The following is a 16,764-nucleotide window of genomic DNA, read 5'->3' as shown; positions in this document are numbered from 1 at the left end:
TCCTATTAATCTTGGGCACTCTAAACCAACAAGAATAGGGCGGAGGAGGTCTACAAACAGAATTGCACCTGACAGTAGAGAATGTTCTTAGAGTGATCTCTAAGGCTGTTAAGATACATGCAGAAGAATAAGTAGCTTTTTCTCAGCTTGTATAATTCACTGAGAAAACTACTCTGAGTATACTTTTCCTTAACATGATATTGCAAGGCCATTCCTATTTGCCATGACTGAGCCCCAAAAGCAGTGCTGATCAGCTAATATCAAATAAATCAGTACAGAATCTAGTAGTCATAAAGCTATACTAATTTGTTACAAAGAAGGAAGAATTATGAACAAGTGAAAGGAAAATAAAAGCTAAGTAGTACAGGACAATTAGACTAGAAATCTGTGCTCTATGAAAAGCAACTTTTTCCATATTCTGATGCTATGGGCAATACCAGCAAATATATCTTCTTTTCTGATTCTTCCAGAATTTTTCACTAGCTTTCCCTAACAAGTCTGTGCAGAAAGCTTTCAGGAGTTGTTAAAAGTGAATACCCCTGAGGAAAGGAAACTACGACGTCCACAACAATGTTGGCAACATTCACAATTATAAAATACCATCATGTTCTACAGTTCCTGCTTGATTTCTGTTGTTTCTTGCCCTACACCAGCACAGTTTGAATGCTGAATTATAAACAGTTATTAAGTGTACTCAAATTTAGATCTTGAGATTGCTTCAGTCTTCAGATTTCAGCATGTGATGGAGCTTTTCTTGAATATATTCTATGTGGGTGGGTTTGACAGAAGAGCAAGTTTAGCTTGCCATGCTTGCTGTCACATATCTATTTGCATTTTTCTGCATCAGAATAAGATATGTTAAATAATTACAAACTCAATAATGCATAAATTTGGGAAAGGTTAGTTTGTTTCTCATTGTCTTAGTGTCAATTTCACTTTACAAGTCAACCAGGGACATACATGTACAGCTGGTTCCCACCGTGAGTATGGACTTGTGTCACTGTTCACCTACTCTTATCATAGAGCTACATACAGTTCAAAATTGTTTTCTTGACCAAGAACTCAATCTCAACAAAAGAACTGTAAAAGCAAAGGGTACCGGTCTGCATACACATTGCTTAATCCACAATGAGTGAGTTCAAAAAGTTGTCACTATTATCAGTATATGTCAGAGATGAAATAAAGCCCCCATTTACACACATACTGACCCTTCTTAGGATGATTCCTTGAAATTAATTTGGCCTGCTCTGGAGTTGCTTGATCCTGACGCATACTTAAGTAACCAAATATTTTATTTTTTGGTCACCTCTAAACAGGTTTATAAAACCAGATTATAGCTCTATTTGCTGGAGGATAACAACTGAGGTTTAGAATGAGGTTGATACTCCTTTCTATCCTGCTACAATACAAACTGTTAACATTACAGGCCAAAGCCACTAATCTACAAAGGATTAATCTATAACACTAAACCACAAAGGATGAGAGCTCTGACTTCTCACAAGGCAATCTGTTCTCTCAGCCTGTGGTCTCAGGCAATGATTACCTGGATCTCTGCTCAGAGGCCTAGACTGTAAGCACTCAGACTGCCTGCAGGAACCAGTCACTGAAAGATCCAACTGGGAGACTGAGGCAGCATCTATTAAATTACAGTCTGCGTAATTAGGCACAGTAAAGGCCACCTCATCTTCTACAGAAAGACCTTTTAATTACTTCACTGTCTTCATTCTGCTGTCATTTCTTGTCCTGAAGGACAAGCTGACAATTACCTCTTTCTTTTCTCCCTGCACTTACATCAGTCTATTCCTCTTTTGGAAAAGGGGAGCAGAAGACACTGGTCCCAGTATTCAATTAGGAATATGCCCCTTGATACTTCTAAGCCCAAAACGTTGCTACAGATTGAGTAACCATTAACGTTTGATTAATTAAGGTTGCAGAAATTAAAGTATAATATGACACAAAATTAATGCAAAGCGTTCTCAAGATACCAGCTTTAATTATCTTTACTGGGGAATTTTCACTGGTGGAATCCTCGTCAGATTCTACCCACAAAGTCAAAAATACTTAATTTCTCAAGAGAAGATGAAGATTTCCATTTAACTCCTAAATTTGCAAGAACACACACACACTTTGGCCCTGGGCTTGATGATAACTGGAAGAGGAACATTGCTATGTATTTTACCACTAACACCTATGCATAGTCTATATAATAAAGTCTTGCATCTTATCTGCAACCTGGGTAGCATAGAACTGAAGGCAGAACTATGACCTCCATTCTGAACTGGCACACAAGTAACAGTCTTTTGAATGCATGAAGTGAGATAGCACTGAAACACAATCTTGTTTTAAAATCAAGTTTTGAAACAGTAAAATGAAAAAGCATTAAAAATTTCATCAGCTCCCATCTGAAAAAAATGCATTTTTGCAGTGGAGTTTCTTCACTAGTATATTGACATTATGAACTAAGAAGGACTTGGAATAGTACAAAGCAAATCACTCAAACATGTGGCTCCACAGCACAGCATTGACCTTCGTCTCTGTCCTTTATAGAAATAAATAAAGAAAGAAAGAAGAAAGGGGATGGACAGAAGAACAGACTGAGCTGGAGCAGCCAGAGACCAAAGACAAAGGAGTCTACAAAGGCACCTCTCATACTGAGTTCTGGCCGCAGCAGTGAAAAACAAATAGTTTATAAATTTGTTTGTTGGCATTGTGTGTTTTTAAAAGCTGCTTTTCAGGGACTCTTTGTGACAGTTTACTCATTTTAATTGCTGACGTTTTTTCCCTGTTTCTTCATCTTGTGTTTCTCATGCCATTTTCAATAATTAATTTGAAAGACCCACCCAGCATCCCCTGAGTGCAGCTTATACAAGAGATTTTCTTCATGCTACTAGGTAGCATGCATCTGGCACAGCTGGTAGTCTTCTGTTTTCACAGCAGTTTTCATTTTATCTACTGCATGAGAAGTAGGGAAGGTAATGCAATGTTAAACTGCCCTCTTGATCTTTAGGCAACATGCTGATGTCTGGAAGAATATTACCCTGTTGTAGATGGAAAGTGGAGCTGCAGGGGAGAACAGCCTGTACCAAAGTTCAAAATGCAAAAAGACAAATGAAACAAAGTTCATATTGTCCAACAGAGACAGAAGAGAAAAAACCAAGACATACAGCATAACCACAAGGGATTAATGAAGTGTAAAACATTCAAATGAGGCAAGCAAAGTGATGAGTCATATGGAAAGAAAGAAATGCCCATTTTCAATGTTTTAACAGTTTCATAGGTTTCTAGCAAGAAAGTGATAAGTCTGGTGGATTTAATACATGAAACTACAATGAAGATAAAGCAAGATGGCTGTAACCAAGTTCACAGTCTAAATTTAAACTTTTTTCCCCTTGTTGTTTAGAGACCAAGAGCTGGAAAAAAAAATATCAGAAACATCACAGGAAAAAGAAATAAATTTAAAATGCATTTTTCAGAAGCTTTGTGAGGACACTAACGTAAAAGCCCTTTCCTAGCTTTTTATTAAACCAAGGGCTCCGGTAAAATTACTGCCAGGAGATTGCTCAGATCTTTTATTAACTTTGCCACATAGACAAACACTTGGAAAAAATGTGGTCTGTATTATACAGGAAAAAAAAAACAACAAAAAAATCTCTGCAGTCTCATAGAAGCCTTTAAGATAGCTGAGGAGAATGCGTCATTCTGTTTGTGCTGTCTTTGAACTCATCTAACAAGCAAACATACTTAGTGTGCCCTACTAAAAGGATATTCAGAGTACTTTTCATAAATTGGCTGTATTTAAACAACATCCTGACTACTTTTGAAGAAAGAATTCACATTTTGTGGAATGCATGAAAAGGTTCCCTTTACTTTTCTTTTTTGCGGGGGGTGCGGGGGGTCATGGTGGAGAAAAAGTTAAGGGAACGCTCACCAATATTGCAGAACATTGCAGAGACTGAGTAAAAAAGGGAATGCCATTTATTACCGAGTACATATTCAACACATAGATTGCTTTGGTATTTAATGAGCAGATAAAAACTGTTGTAAGTAATCCATTTTTAGAAATCATTCTACAGTGAAGTCAAAAGCAGCTGCTCAGTCTGGGTCAGTGCTGACCGAAACACCACCACATACTTGTTGGAAGACATTCATCACACCTCTATGACAGGTACAAAAACATTCCAGTGGGTAAAACATGCTGTGAATGTCACATACCACTTGCTCTATTGCAACTGTTGGCCACCATGTTGCCTGGCATTCAGAACTAACCAGCAAACCTGGCAGATAACTTGCTAGAGGTGTTTGAGTTGGTAGATATTAAGTGGTATTAACTTCAGATCTCTCTGAAATACACCACTAAGTTTAATTCCTGAAGCTAAACAAACCTGCAACCTCCAAAAATGTGTAAAGCCAGCTTGTTACAATCCCTTTTGTTAGGTTCATTTTTCCTCTTTTAATCAGCAGCAACTGGCATTAATTGTACTACTGTTCTTCAAAGCTTTAAGTAAAAGGAGCTTTGCTTTTTATACTACTTTGTCTGGGAGTAACATCAGACTGACAGACCTTGGTAATTTTAAGTTATTAAATTTATCCATTTAGAATAAAGACATAAGCTTTCATTTGACTCTTGTAATTTTTTTCCACTGTTTCAAAACAGGAAGGAAGGAAGAGTAGAGGAGCAGGCTAGAAGGAATGATGGGCAGTTCCATTTAAATTTTGGTGCCATTGATGTTTTTTTGAGTAAGCTGTACTCAATGTGGGAAAAATGAATTCTACTCTGGTAGCTTGTATACACAAAGCAAAAAGGAACAGACTAGCAAATGGGCCACAGATGTCCTTTCCATTGGATGCTGCAGAAATAAACGTATTACACAAGTTCATAGAAAGAGCAAAAATCAGGCAGGGAAGGCTTAAGGAGTCTGGGGACAAAGTCAAAATTATTTCAGCTGATAATACATCACATCAGAAAGGCACTTCAAGTAGCCAAGACTATGAAGGACAAGTTGGCAAAGCCATTTTAGTTCCCTCCCTCACAGCACCTGCCAGAATATTTAGATGTTTCATCCCCAGAGGCATTCAAGGCCAGGCTGGATGTGGCTCTGGGCAGCCTGGCCTAGTGGTTGGTGACCCTGTACATAGCAGGTGGGTTGAAACCAGATGATCATTGTAGTCCTTTTCAACCCAGGCCATTCTATGATTCTATGTTTGAGATAAGTCTCACATGTGTAAGTATACACTCTTCCTTCATCTCAGGATAGATGAGAAAGCACAACCTCTTTCAAGCAATTATGGAAATGGGAATATTGCCAAAACAGGTACTTTTATCAGAAAGGTAGGGATCCTGCTGCAGCTGCTCCAACAAAGAAAAATAAAAAGGCAGCAGTATTGCTTAGTGCATTAGTAGTCATAGTATGACTTTTGTCATTTTGAGATGACAAGGAACTCCTAAACAACTTTGCTTGTAAAAAAAATGTAGCGGAACACGCTATAGAACAGTAAACAAGATTCTAGTTATGTTACAGTTGCACACTGCACAAGTACTTTGCAGAGTTGACATGATTAAATCTTAGGATGGAGAGCTAGGCACTCCCATTCTGTCTACACCATTCCAGTTTCCACAGGGTAAAAAAAGAAAAGACATCTTCTTGTGCACAGTCCAAGTAGGTGTGCTGCAGATGATTCAAGCGCAAACACTCCGCTGGGTATTTCAGAGCTTATGCCAGTCTTATTTGCCTTGTGTTCAGAGATGTAAAGATTTTCAGAGGATGAAGGATCCTTTATGAGTAACTAGCTGTTACTGTTAGGTAGAGCAGTGTGCAGCTTTTCCCACATGAAACTAAGCAAGTAGCTACAAAAGCCAGGATGTACTTCAGTTGTATGCAGAGATCATGAGATAGGAGGAAAGCCACAGAAAGTGGTCTATTTGGCTATGGTTCTTTTCCACAGAAAGAATTAACAAAAGCTAAAGATGTCCTGAAATCCCCAGCAACAGTTCAACAGTACATTATGAAACTGTTCTGGTGTTCAGTGTTCACAGATACTGCTTATATTAAAATGAAGATCACAAGGTTGACCCCCGTTCCATACAAAAAAAAAACCTGAACTAAACCTCATATCTGTCCCTAAGGATGCCTAGACACAACGAGGTACTCAAGCACTGCCCAAGGCTCAAAGAACACATGGTGCTCAGTGAGTGGCTCAGATCACACAACCCGGCTAGCAGGGGAAAACTGGTCAGACCCGTGGCACTCTTCTCGCCCTAGTGGAAAATTAATGCAACATACCACACAAAGACAAGTGGTCATTTGGATATTGATCCCAGAACAGTGCTTAAAACAAGTTCGTAATCCTAGAATTCTGCCTCGTAGTTTGCCTATGCAAATTTTAAATTGACATTTAAGAGTACACAACTTGCTAGTTTAAAAAAAAAGAAGTTTGTGATAGTAGTTAAAGGTAATTGTTTGTAAAATACTGTCCTACCAAGGCAATCCCAACTACAAACTCAAAAACCTTCCTTATTGACAAATTCAGTAAAGAATATGTTTGGGAGATTTGGAAAAAGGAGTATTATTGTCTGATTTAGCTAGACCAAGGGAAACGATGGTGGAATAACAGAAATTACAATGAAGAGGGGACGTGGAGAATCTAGCACATCTACACAAAATACACTGGTGTAGTGAGTTGTCCCATTAAAACAAGTACTTAAGAAGCAGAGCTGCAGCCTGTAATGGATAAACGCCCTTCAAAAATTGCTTATATGAAGCACAGAAGTGACAGGAAAGAGAATTTTTCTGCTTAGAAGGAAACAGTGTGGCCCAATGTGCTGCAGCAGCCATCAGTGCCTTTTTCTAGAGATTAGCATAAATAACTTCCTGCTCTGCAGTTCTACTCACAATACGTCTGTGGGAAAACAGTGTTTAAACCACACTTTTCATTCCATGCTTATCAATGAAATGGAAGGGCTGTTAAGTGTTTTGAAGTCTTCCATGATCAGAAGTGCAGCACAAATAATACAATTCTCCAAAATCTGAGAGAGGGAAAATAAAATAAGTTATTCTTGCTCTTTGGTTTGTATGGTAATTATGTAAATGTGAAGAATGTAAAATTGAGAAGTATCCACTTCTAGAATGACAATTAGTGCATAACACAAGTATCTTCACACAGCTCCTTCCTTATGCACTAATGAAATCATTCCCCATTATTAGCTGCCTGTATATTAAAAACTTATTGCTATATCTATATATAATGAATATAGAAGTATTAGTGAGGAAGTGATGTCTCATGCTTGTAATTCCTTACACACAGTATCCGTGCTCCTCTGGATGAGTGGCTATCATGTTTGTGTTCTATAAATAACCTTGCTGTGTGTGCGTTGAGGGTTGGTGTGATACTTTCTGTGGAGGCAGTGCATCTCTTTTTCACCATTTATCAGTGTTTGTGCTTCTGTGAAACTCAACAGAATGCTGCCATTGCCCTGCACAGGACTTATAGCAGCACACTTGCTATAGCTACAACAATTTAACTCCAAAAGGACATGCAGGGTTGGCAATACTCTTTTTGCATGCTGTCACTCAGTGAATGACACTGACATTACATAAATCTTTACTGCCTTATAATATTGTAGCTACCATTCAACAGATCAACACTTGCACTTCTCACCACAAGAAATCTACACACAAAAGACTTACTCAAGAAGTCCTCCAGCTGTTCAGATAATTCAGGGCACTCCCTATTCAGGACCAATATTCTGCTTAGAAAAGGTTTTGATGTTGGTCTAAGAAATGAATGTAAATATTAGCAGCCAGTATACAAGCAAATATATGATGAAATGTGCTTATCTCACTGACAAAAAGCTCTGGTGTCCTCAGGCTTTTAAGGCATGCTGTAATCAATATTGATAAGCCATGCCTCTTCCTAAAGTCTCACAGCTTCTATGTTCACGCATGCTCCATTCCACATTTTAACACCTTGAGACTTTATAAATAACAGTTAATTAAAACATAAAAGTCTATTTCTGGGCTGTTTTATTTTTTTTATTCATGAAGTGTTTCACATTATGTCTGGCTTTTTTTTTTCTTTTTTTTTTCCCACATGCTCCAATTCTTATACACGTTAGTGGATCCTTTTCATTCATTTCTGGATCATCATGTCTATACTCACACATTAGCCCAGCTCCATAACCTGCCATTATCCCACTATTTCAAACTGTAAGAAATATGAAACGAAGAAGGCATTTATATCTCTCTTGCTTTGTAAGGCTATACATTATACATGGGTATACACGTGTTGTTTTTTTTCTTACATTTTAAGGCACACACATTTTATGTTTTCCCACATTTGCAAGATGAACGTTCTGATAACCAGCTATCAACTTCTACTAACTTCCTGCTAACGGCACCCATTATGGGAGACTGGCTCAGTCTCATGGCAAACATCCTGCTGTACTGATCCTACAATGAACTTCATAGTGGTGTCAGAGACCAGCCCAAATAAAACACAGAATTAGTATCTGTGAAGGGGAAAAAACAGCATAGTAGAAGTCTAGGAAAGGAAGAGAAATAGAAGTTACCATACCACTAGGCAGAGTTCTCAAGCTCTTACAGAAATCCATTAGTAGGAAGGAAAGTATATTTTTAAAGAAGTGATGAAGAATCAGATATGGAACAGTCTACAGATGCAGAAAGAGTAAACAGACCAAGGAGAAACAGTTCTTGAAGAAAAAGACAATGCAGCAGATCCAGTGAAATCACTGAGTGAGACAGGGAGAAGGAACAACTGTTTAGCATTTCTCACATCAGGGCAATTAAAAGGGTCCCTAATTAAACAATCAGGCAACAAATTTAAGGCTGATTGGAGACTTACTTCCTTAAACTCCACATACACCAAGTCATATAAATGCCAAAGTACACCACAGAGGCTGAGAATATAAATCTGAGTAACTGAACATATTCAGTGAGGACATTATGTTCCCTGAAATTAAATTGTAGTGCAAATATTACTAGAGCTCAACAAAACTCTTCATCAATGCTATCAAGTGCTTGAAGACTCCAAGACTTCAAGATGGATTACTTAATACATAATGGAGAAGTAATATATGAATTACTTCTCCATCTATCGTTTACTGAAAGCTTGCCAGCAGCCATATTCCAATAGCAGATTCTGCTATTACAGGTTAGCTTTGTACTGATACGCTACACAAATCTTTCAGAAAAGTTATGTTCGTCCTAGACAGCCTGAGCAGACATCTGATAGTCAACACCGTAGGGTAAACAATAACTCTATTCGCTCAGAGCAGGAAATCCTATGAGCTTTTGCTCAATGTATATAAAACACATCCTTCATTCCTTTTTCTGCTATATATTTTTTTTCAAGTGCATGGCAGTGCTTTCTTGGAATTCACAAGAAACATACAAACACCAAGAACATACTGTGCCTTAAGCAAGAACTTCAAAAAGCTTAAGAGCAGCACAGTCTGTTTACTCTGATCACCTTTTAGAGTTTACATACCAGTGAAGTGTGAGTGACAACAAACTGCCACTTTAACATCAAGAATTTGTTTGCCCTCACATGGATAGATGATTTTAAAGTAAAAATGCATGGAATGCATCTCTAATTTCTAGTTTGATCAGGTTGTACCAAAGCGAACAACAAATAAACACCAGAACAACAAAGGAACAGAAAAACAAGATAAAAACCTCACAAGTCTAGAGTTATAGGAGAATTACATACTAAGCAGAACTCTGGAAACTCTTTGAAAGCAAAGTTGAGAATCCAAGTCACTCTTTAGATTGGACAAAGAAAACACAGAATTGATGGAACGTGTACCTAGATACATTTAGTTTAGTCAGTTTGGAACAGGCTTTTCCATGAAAAAGTAAATGAACAACAAATAAATACATCAGGAGATGCTCTTGATCAAGGCATAACTTCTCAGGTTATTCACTTTCCCTTTATTTGCATAAAGTGCAATAGCTCTGCTCTTGAGTCTTGGCACAAAGGAGTTCAAAGCAACTGAGGTCAAGACAGAGCATTGAGAAGTGGTGTAATCATATGTTTTGTAGTTCTTTGGGTTGATCAGGTATCCAAATAGCAACAGCCATTTTCACACAACACCTTGTACATGACTCAATGACATGTTTCTCACTGAAGATCACAGCTTTGACTCTCCTATGAAGACGGCCTCTTTTCTACCTATGAACAATCAACAGATTGAATAAAGATGCTGAACTGGAACCAATTTAAGGCTGCTACTGAAGTAATAATATCCTTCACCAATATGATCCACAGTATTTTAAGTGAGGTTTAACATGTACTATAAACAGCATCATGGAAGGACCATTAATAAGCATCTGTGCTATTTTAAAACAACAGGTGGTGAGATCGTTTCACCACAGTTATGTGCTCACCATATGTGTATATGGAAATTCTGTAGGAGGTAGAAGGCAAACGAGAGAATAGTTAGCAAATATATATATATAATTATATAGATATATTAAGATATATATGATCTCATTAAAGCTGCAGCACATTTTACAGGCTAACTAACAGCTGCCAGGATAACTTCGATGTATTTTTGAGTCTTTTGGGATAGTTTCTGGAGCAAAGATGTGAAAGAAAAGCAGTCGAAGTAAGAAAAATGGAGACTATATGTTGGGGTTAGAACTATTTGTCTATCACTTTTGATGAATCACTGGGGCACTAGTGCAGAAAACAATGCACAGCTGTTCAAAGACCAACTAGCTGCACTGAAATACTTCTGAAACAGAACAGGTGAAACTACGCATGAAACCTGGAAGGCCAAAGAACAGTTAAAATAGTCAATTTTAACATTCATACCATCAGAGAGCACAAATAACACTATCATATCTAATTGGATATACAATAAGAATTAAGAGATGAAAAAATCCAGCTGTTTGATCTGGCATTTGCTCAGGACATTTGCACCAACCCTCCTATATGAGATTCCACTTTGTTACTTTCCACAATGAAACATTTGTATGTAATCACATGGGTATTCCATGGAATCATACAGTTCTTACACTACAAGGTCTTTTCCATTATGATGTTAATTTAATAGAGTTATTCTGTAACAGTATAAACCAGAAGACTTTGACACTAGTCCCTCAATGCATCATGAAATTAATATGAACAAACTCATGCTTGTGCTGTCTCTCTTCAAGAGAGAAACTTAAATCAAATTGCTTTCCCCAAAAGCATACATGAACTCAGCTCTTATATCTCTATACTTCACATATTAAATCTTTGTCCTTAGGATCCGGGTTGTGAAGAGCTGATATATTATTACATTAGGTGCATATACAAAAGTACTTAAAGCCTGGCTTTTTTCCACCATTGATATGCATAGGCTGCTATGATAGTAATATCTCCTGTTTATTTCCATGGAAACCACAACAGACAAAGAGAGCACAATAACACTATTCAGATAGAACAAATTCTGAGCTATAAAACACTGTTTTTCAGTACAGCCAACACCATTAGCTATGCATTTTTGCCAGCAATGCACAAGAGCCTGCACGCCACACTTACAAAAAATCTGCATGGCCATCTGAAATGTGGTCTACCTTTCACATTGCTGGCACCACTGCTGAAATGCAGCACCCACTGTTTGGTCTCCATAAGCACTCATCAAGTGTAAACAAATGTCAGTGGTTGCAATCTTTTCTTACATGGAGGACTTTAATTAAACCCCTTTGTTTCACACTCACTTCCACATCAGATGCCATTGTGTCAGACTGCCCCTCTGCTGCCATCTATTGTACAGCAACAAAGTGTAACGGGATACTGGAGGAAAGGTTCAGCCTCTTCTGACAGCTGCCTCTGATGTCGTGGGCCAACATAGTAAAATAGAAAGCATTACTTTTGGAGCAGCCTTCAGATTAGGGATGAATAAAACTTACTTCTAACAATTATTACTTCTGCATTTGACTGACTACTCACATAGAGATCTTGCGATCCACAATTAAAGAGTCCAACTGAAGGTTCAGTTGGGTAATAGGAGATGAAATACAAGTTGATGTCAGGCATTTAGTTCTCAAGTGAAAGTTTCTCCTCACCTAGAAGTGCTAGTTACATAAAAGGCATCATTTGAAAGCATTTAAACTTTTTTGTTATAGAGATAGTAAACTACTGCTAAAATACTGTTTGCTTATGTGAAGTGTGTGCATGTGAGTGTAAATAAGATATCTGTCTACTCACATTCTATTGCAGTCTCTTTTTATCCCAGACTGCAAGGAATTCTTAGTTTGGGAAAATACACCAACTGCAAGCCTAGTAACAACATTTCTCTAGGTTGTTATTTGGGTTGATTCAAACAGCATTTAGAAACATCACCTTCAGACATTCTCTCATTAAGACAAAGTTATTAACTGAACTGTTTCATTTCAGCCTTGCAAATGATCACAAGGAAATCAAACCATTGTTCTTTCAAGTGCATTCAGGGTTACTGGGTTTTCCAGTTAGTTCTTGTAAGGAAACAAGCTTCATGCAAATGTATCTGTCTGACCCCTGCTCATAAATTTGGTTAAATGAACCTGCTGGCTTCAGGCTGGCTGTGACTTAGAAATCTGAAAGATAATAAGCTCCTACAAATTCACAGAACTAACCTAGAAGAAGAAATTTAAACTAGCAGACCCTAAGAGAAAAAGGCAACTAGGTCTCAGCTGCTACCCAGTCTGTCCAGCATCAACCAGCTGGCCAACTGACTGTTCTGCCAGGCAGCAGGGCTCCTGCCCCAGATTAACTGCAACACAGATTGTTTTCTTTGCTTGGCAGAGGGATGGAAGTTATTGTAACAGAAGGTGGAAGAGGAGTTCAGAAAGAAAAATGGATTTACATCAGTGACAGCGGTCAACTAAACTAAATTCACACTGATCATTACATACAAACTCCCCACCCCGCGTCTATGGACACATGCACCCTTCCATTTGACATGATTACACCATCTGTCTTTGGTGTACACATAAGATAAAAACAGAAGCAATTCAAGTTTTCACTGTCGAACCAACCAGATGTTCAATGGTAACAACACTTGATCAACCACTCCTTCCTCCCTGCCTTCACATTATTTTAGAAAGTGTCAACATTCTTTTGAATCATTATTTACATTTGCCAGGAAGCACAAACAGCTATATTTACTCTGCTAATGTTTTGTCAACATTAGCAAGAACTCATACCACTCTACATTTACAGATACAGAATGGGAAGCCATTATTGATGCTTTATTCAAGAAAGGAATGGGCTCACTATAGAATGGGTGGACTAATATGACATGTATCTGAACTCATATACATGCTTTCTTTCTCCAGCCAGAGGCAATTACAGTAGAAATCAACCAATGACTGCAACAGTGCAATTGCTAAGACACACACACTCTTTTTCTGGTCAGAAAACAAAAACAAAAATAACCAAACAAACCAGAACAAAAACAACAGCAGATGCGCGATAACTCCGGCTCCCAACTGTTTTACAAGAAAAAAAGTAAATGTATGGTAGGTGACAGATACAGGTGTGATGGAATGGGACATTACTTTCCATGGTTTAAAAGGTATACATTGGATGCACCACGGAGTGCTTATGTAAGGTTTATATGGGGCCAAAGTTAACAACTAGAATAACTTGCATGGGTCATACTTAATGGCTGGTCTACAGAAGAAAAATCCATCTGTTGAACTAATTTCCTGACACTGTAATTCACCAGTCACTCTTTGTTTCTGCCTAGTGAAGCCTCAGTTGTCTTTTATATGCATTTCCTGTCTCTATAATCATCAGCCTTCTGCCTACCCAGCAACAGTACTGAGGCAAACCAATGTATTTAAACATCTTCCCAAAAATAATGGCAACAGATCAAGCAACTGCCTGTTACCTCCATATGTATTATTTTTATCACCAGCACCATGCCCAGGGCCTTCAGCCACAACTGAGGAACCACAACTATCCCAATTACACGAGTTGCTCAATAAGCACACGGGATAATGGGATCCTTTACAACAAGCATGCAAGTAAATAGATGCCCAATAAAATAACGTTCAGGTTCTAGTATCCTGTTTCCATTTTTCAGTAAGGAAAAGTAATAATAATAAAAAAAACTTATCCTTCCCTCACTGCAGGAACAATCACTATTTTCACTTCCAAACTAAAGCATGCAGAGCCAGCCATTAACCACTGCTCCATGCAGACAGAGCTCACTCTAATGATCCACCTACGCATGCCATCCCCAGCCTCCTATACTGACATGCCATATTTGAAGCAACCTTTTCCAGAGAAGAAAGAAAAACAACAACAACAAAAAAAGCCAAACAGATTCAGGCCAAGCAAGTGTTGTTCCCTTTCTGCTCTGCAGGAGTGCTCATTTAACATACTTGTATGGCAAACGGGTATACAGGTATTGAACCAGAGAGATTATCGTGTTACAAAGGAGAAATGAAATAAAGATCTTACCCTTGTCCTGGGCTCACAGAAGGGCTCCAAGGAGAGTGCTCTCCAGATAGAGATCCTTCCTCCTTGGGAGTCAGCCCTTAAATGGGGTATAGGAGGGGTGGAGCCTGACTTCAGTCACTCAGGTGAAATTGCATTCACCTGTGCCCCTGCAGCTGACTCAGCGCTCACCTCAGGTGGTCAATCAGAGGTTTGGGCTCTGATTCAACAGTTCCCATACACATACTGCTGTGTACATTCCACAAGGAAGGTGCAAGGCCATCGACTGAGCTACACTGTTGCAAGTGCTCTTACTTTTTCCACTTAGAATCATAGAATCGTTCAGGTTGGAAAACACCTTAAAGATGGTGAAGTCCAACCATGACCTAACCATTCTATCCTAACTAACAACCCACCACTAAATCATGTCCCTGAGTACCACATCCAAACGGTTTTTTAACACATCCAGGGATAGTGACTCAACCACCTCCCTGGGGAGCCTATTCCAGTGCTTAACCACACTTTCTGTAAATAAGTGTTTCCTGACACCCAATCTAAACTCACCCTGGCACAACTTCAGGCCATTTCCCCTCATCCTGTCATCTGTCACCAGTGAGAAGAGACCAACCCCGCTCTCATTGTCATCACCATTCAGATATTGGAAGAGAGCAATAAGGTCTCCCCTCAGTCTCCTTTTCCCCAGACTAAACAGCCTCACTTCCTTCAATCGTTTCTCATAGGGCATATTCTCCAAGCCCTTCACAGGCCTTGTTGCCCTTCTTTGGACCTGCTCTAGCATTTCAGTGTCCCTTCTGTACTGAGGTGCCCAAAACTGAACACGGTACTCGAGATGAGGCCTCACCATGGCAAAGCAACCCCTTGGTTCTCCTATTTACTAAACAAAGGCATTTACATGCCACTGGTATTTTTGTTTCAAACCACACACTAGCTGATGGAAACAGAAAAACGGAAAGAGCACAGAGGCGCCTGAAGAGCCTACATAATCCATTTTGCAGTAAGGTCTGGGTCTCCAGCTCCCTACGCCTTTCAGTTCCCTACAAAGCGACTTCCAAAACCAGGCAGGTCAATGACACGAAGGGGTCTGCAGGCCCCGCAGCCCTCCTGCCCCCAAGATGTCTCCCCTCCACCCGCAGAGCGCCGCCGAGCCCGCAGCGCGGCCCTCTGCACCTGTCGCAGCCCTTCGCGCTGCCCCGCGGCCGGAACGCCTCCTCCCGCCGGCAGAACAGCTCGTAGAAGGGTAGAACGAGCGGAGGGCAGGGAGCTGGCACTGAGCCACATCCTGGCGGCAAAAGATAAAATGCAGCGCCGTAGCGCTTCGTCGGGCGGCCCTGCCGCTGTAGGAGCGGCAGCTCCGACGCTGTGCGCGGGCCGCAGCTTTCCCCGCACACGAGCGCTCGGAGGAGCCGAGCAGCCCGCAGTGCCGAACCGCGGCCGCTCCGCCGTGCAGCGCTCGCCCCCGCACCGGCCCCGGCAGTCCCCTCTCACCTTCCCAGCAGCCGGCTCAGCGCATCTTCCTTCCTCCCGCCCTTCTTCCCCTCCCAGAGCCGCGGGCCCGTCGGCACCGTGCCCAACGCTGCGCTTGCCTCAACCAGCAGCAGCTCCCACGAACGCTTCACCCCCACATCGCGCCGGCAGCTGCTGCTCCTAAATTCACGGCGCTCCGGCGGCATGAAGTCATCCTCCCCGCCCCCTCCACGGGCCGCCACACTCCGCTCCCGCCGCGGAGGGGGAGGCCGCCCCCCCCGGTTCTGCCGCCCGCGCCCCGCGGGTCCCTCCCGCTCTCTCCCACCCGAGGGCCGGCGCTCTCGCAGCGCTGCGAGCGCCGCAATGTCCGGCGGCACGCGGGAGGGCGGCACGTTCCCCCCACACCGACGACGGGCTGTGGTCGGGGGTCCCACCCCGGGCCCGGCGCGCGATGGGCCGCTCCGCCCCGCTCCTGCCCGCCCCTCGCGGGAGTCCCTCAGCGCGTTGCGGGGCGCTCCCGCTCCGAGCGCGGCCCCCGCGCTCCTCCCCGCGGCTCGGCCGCGCCGTACCAGCGAAGCGCGGGGTCCCGGAGCCGAGGGGCAGCCTCCCGCGGGGAGAGCGGTGCTGTGCGCTCGTGTGTCTGTTCGGAAGGAAATCCCGTTGTAATTCGTGCCTGCGTGTGGGCGCCAGGCTCCCCCCGCTCCTCCCGCCGCCTCGGGGCGCGCAGGCGCCGCGCGGCTGTGCCCCCAAATGCGGCTGTGTGGGACGGAGGGGTTCTGTGTCGGGGGCTCCCGCTCTCTGCCTGTGGGGGAAGAAGGGCAGCGCATCAGGGTCACCGGGATGCGCGGG

At 41.4% G+C, this 16,764-nt stretch overlaps 1 protein-coding gene across 4 annotated transcripts in view; it reads right to left on the bottom strand.

Annotated features, from left to right (window-relative positions):
• Positions 1-16,557, bottom strand: part of PKIA (protein kinase (cAMP-dependent, catalytic) inhibitor alpha) — a 38,625-nt gene extending 22,068 nt beyond the window's left edge. The window contains exon 1 of one of the 4 annotated variants that reach the window (NM_001396540.1): positions 16,485-16,557. Coding sequence is in view for 1 of the 4 variants with exons in the window: in XM_046919192.1 (XP_046775148.1) it covers positions 15,619-15,729 (111 nt within the window). In the remaining 3 variants the exon portion in view is untranslated. Of the gene's footprint in view, positions 1-14,454; positions 14,511-15,618; positions 15,903-15,936; positions 16,117-16,484 lie in introns of those variants that run through there. The other 3 variants (NM_205374.2, XM_046919192.1, NM_001396539.1) reach the window with 3 other exon arrangements.
• Positions 16,558-16,764: the final 207 nt, after the last annotated feature.

This window comes from Gallus gallus, chromosome 2 (assembly GCF_016699485.2).
Source record: "Gallus gallus isolate bGalGal1 chromosome 2, bGalGal1.mat.broiler.GRCg7b, whole genome shotgun sequence".
In the NCBI taxonomy this organism is placed as follows: Eukaryota; Metazoa; Chordata; class Aves; order Galliformes; family Phasianidae; genus Gallus; species Gallus gallus.
Note: the sequence above shows the minus strand (reverse complement) of the source record. Positions and strands in the feature narration are given on the sequence as shown.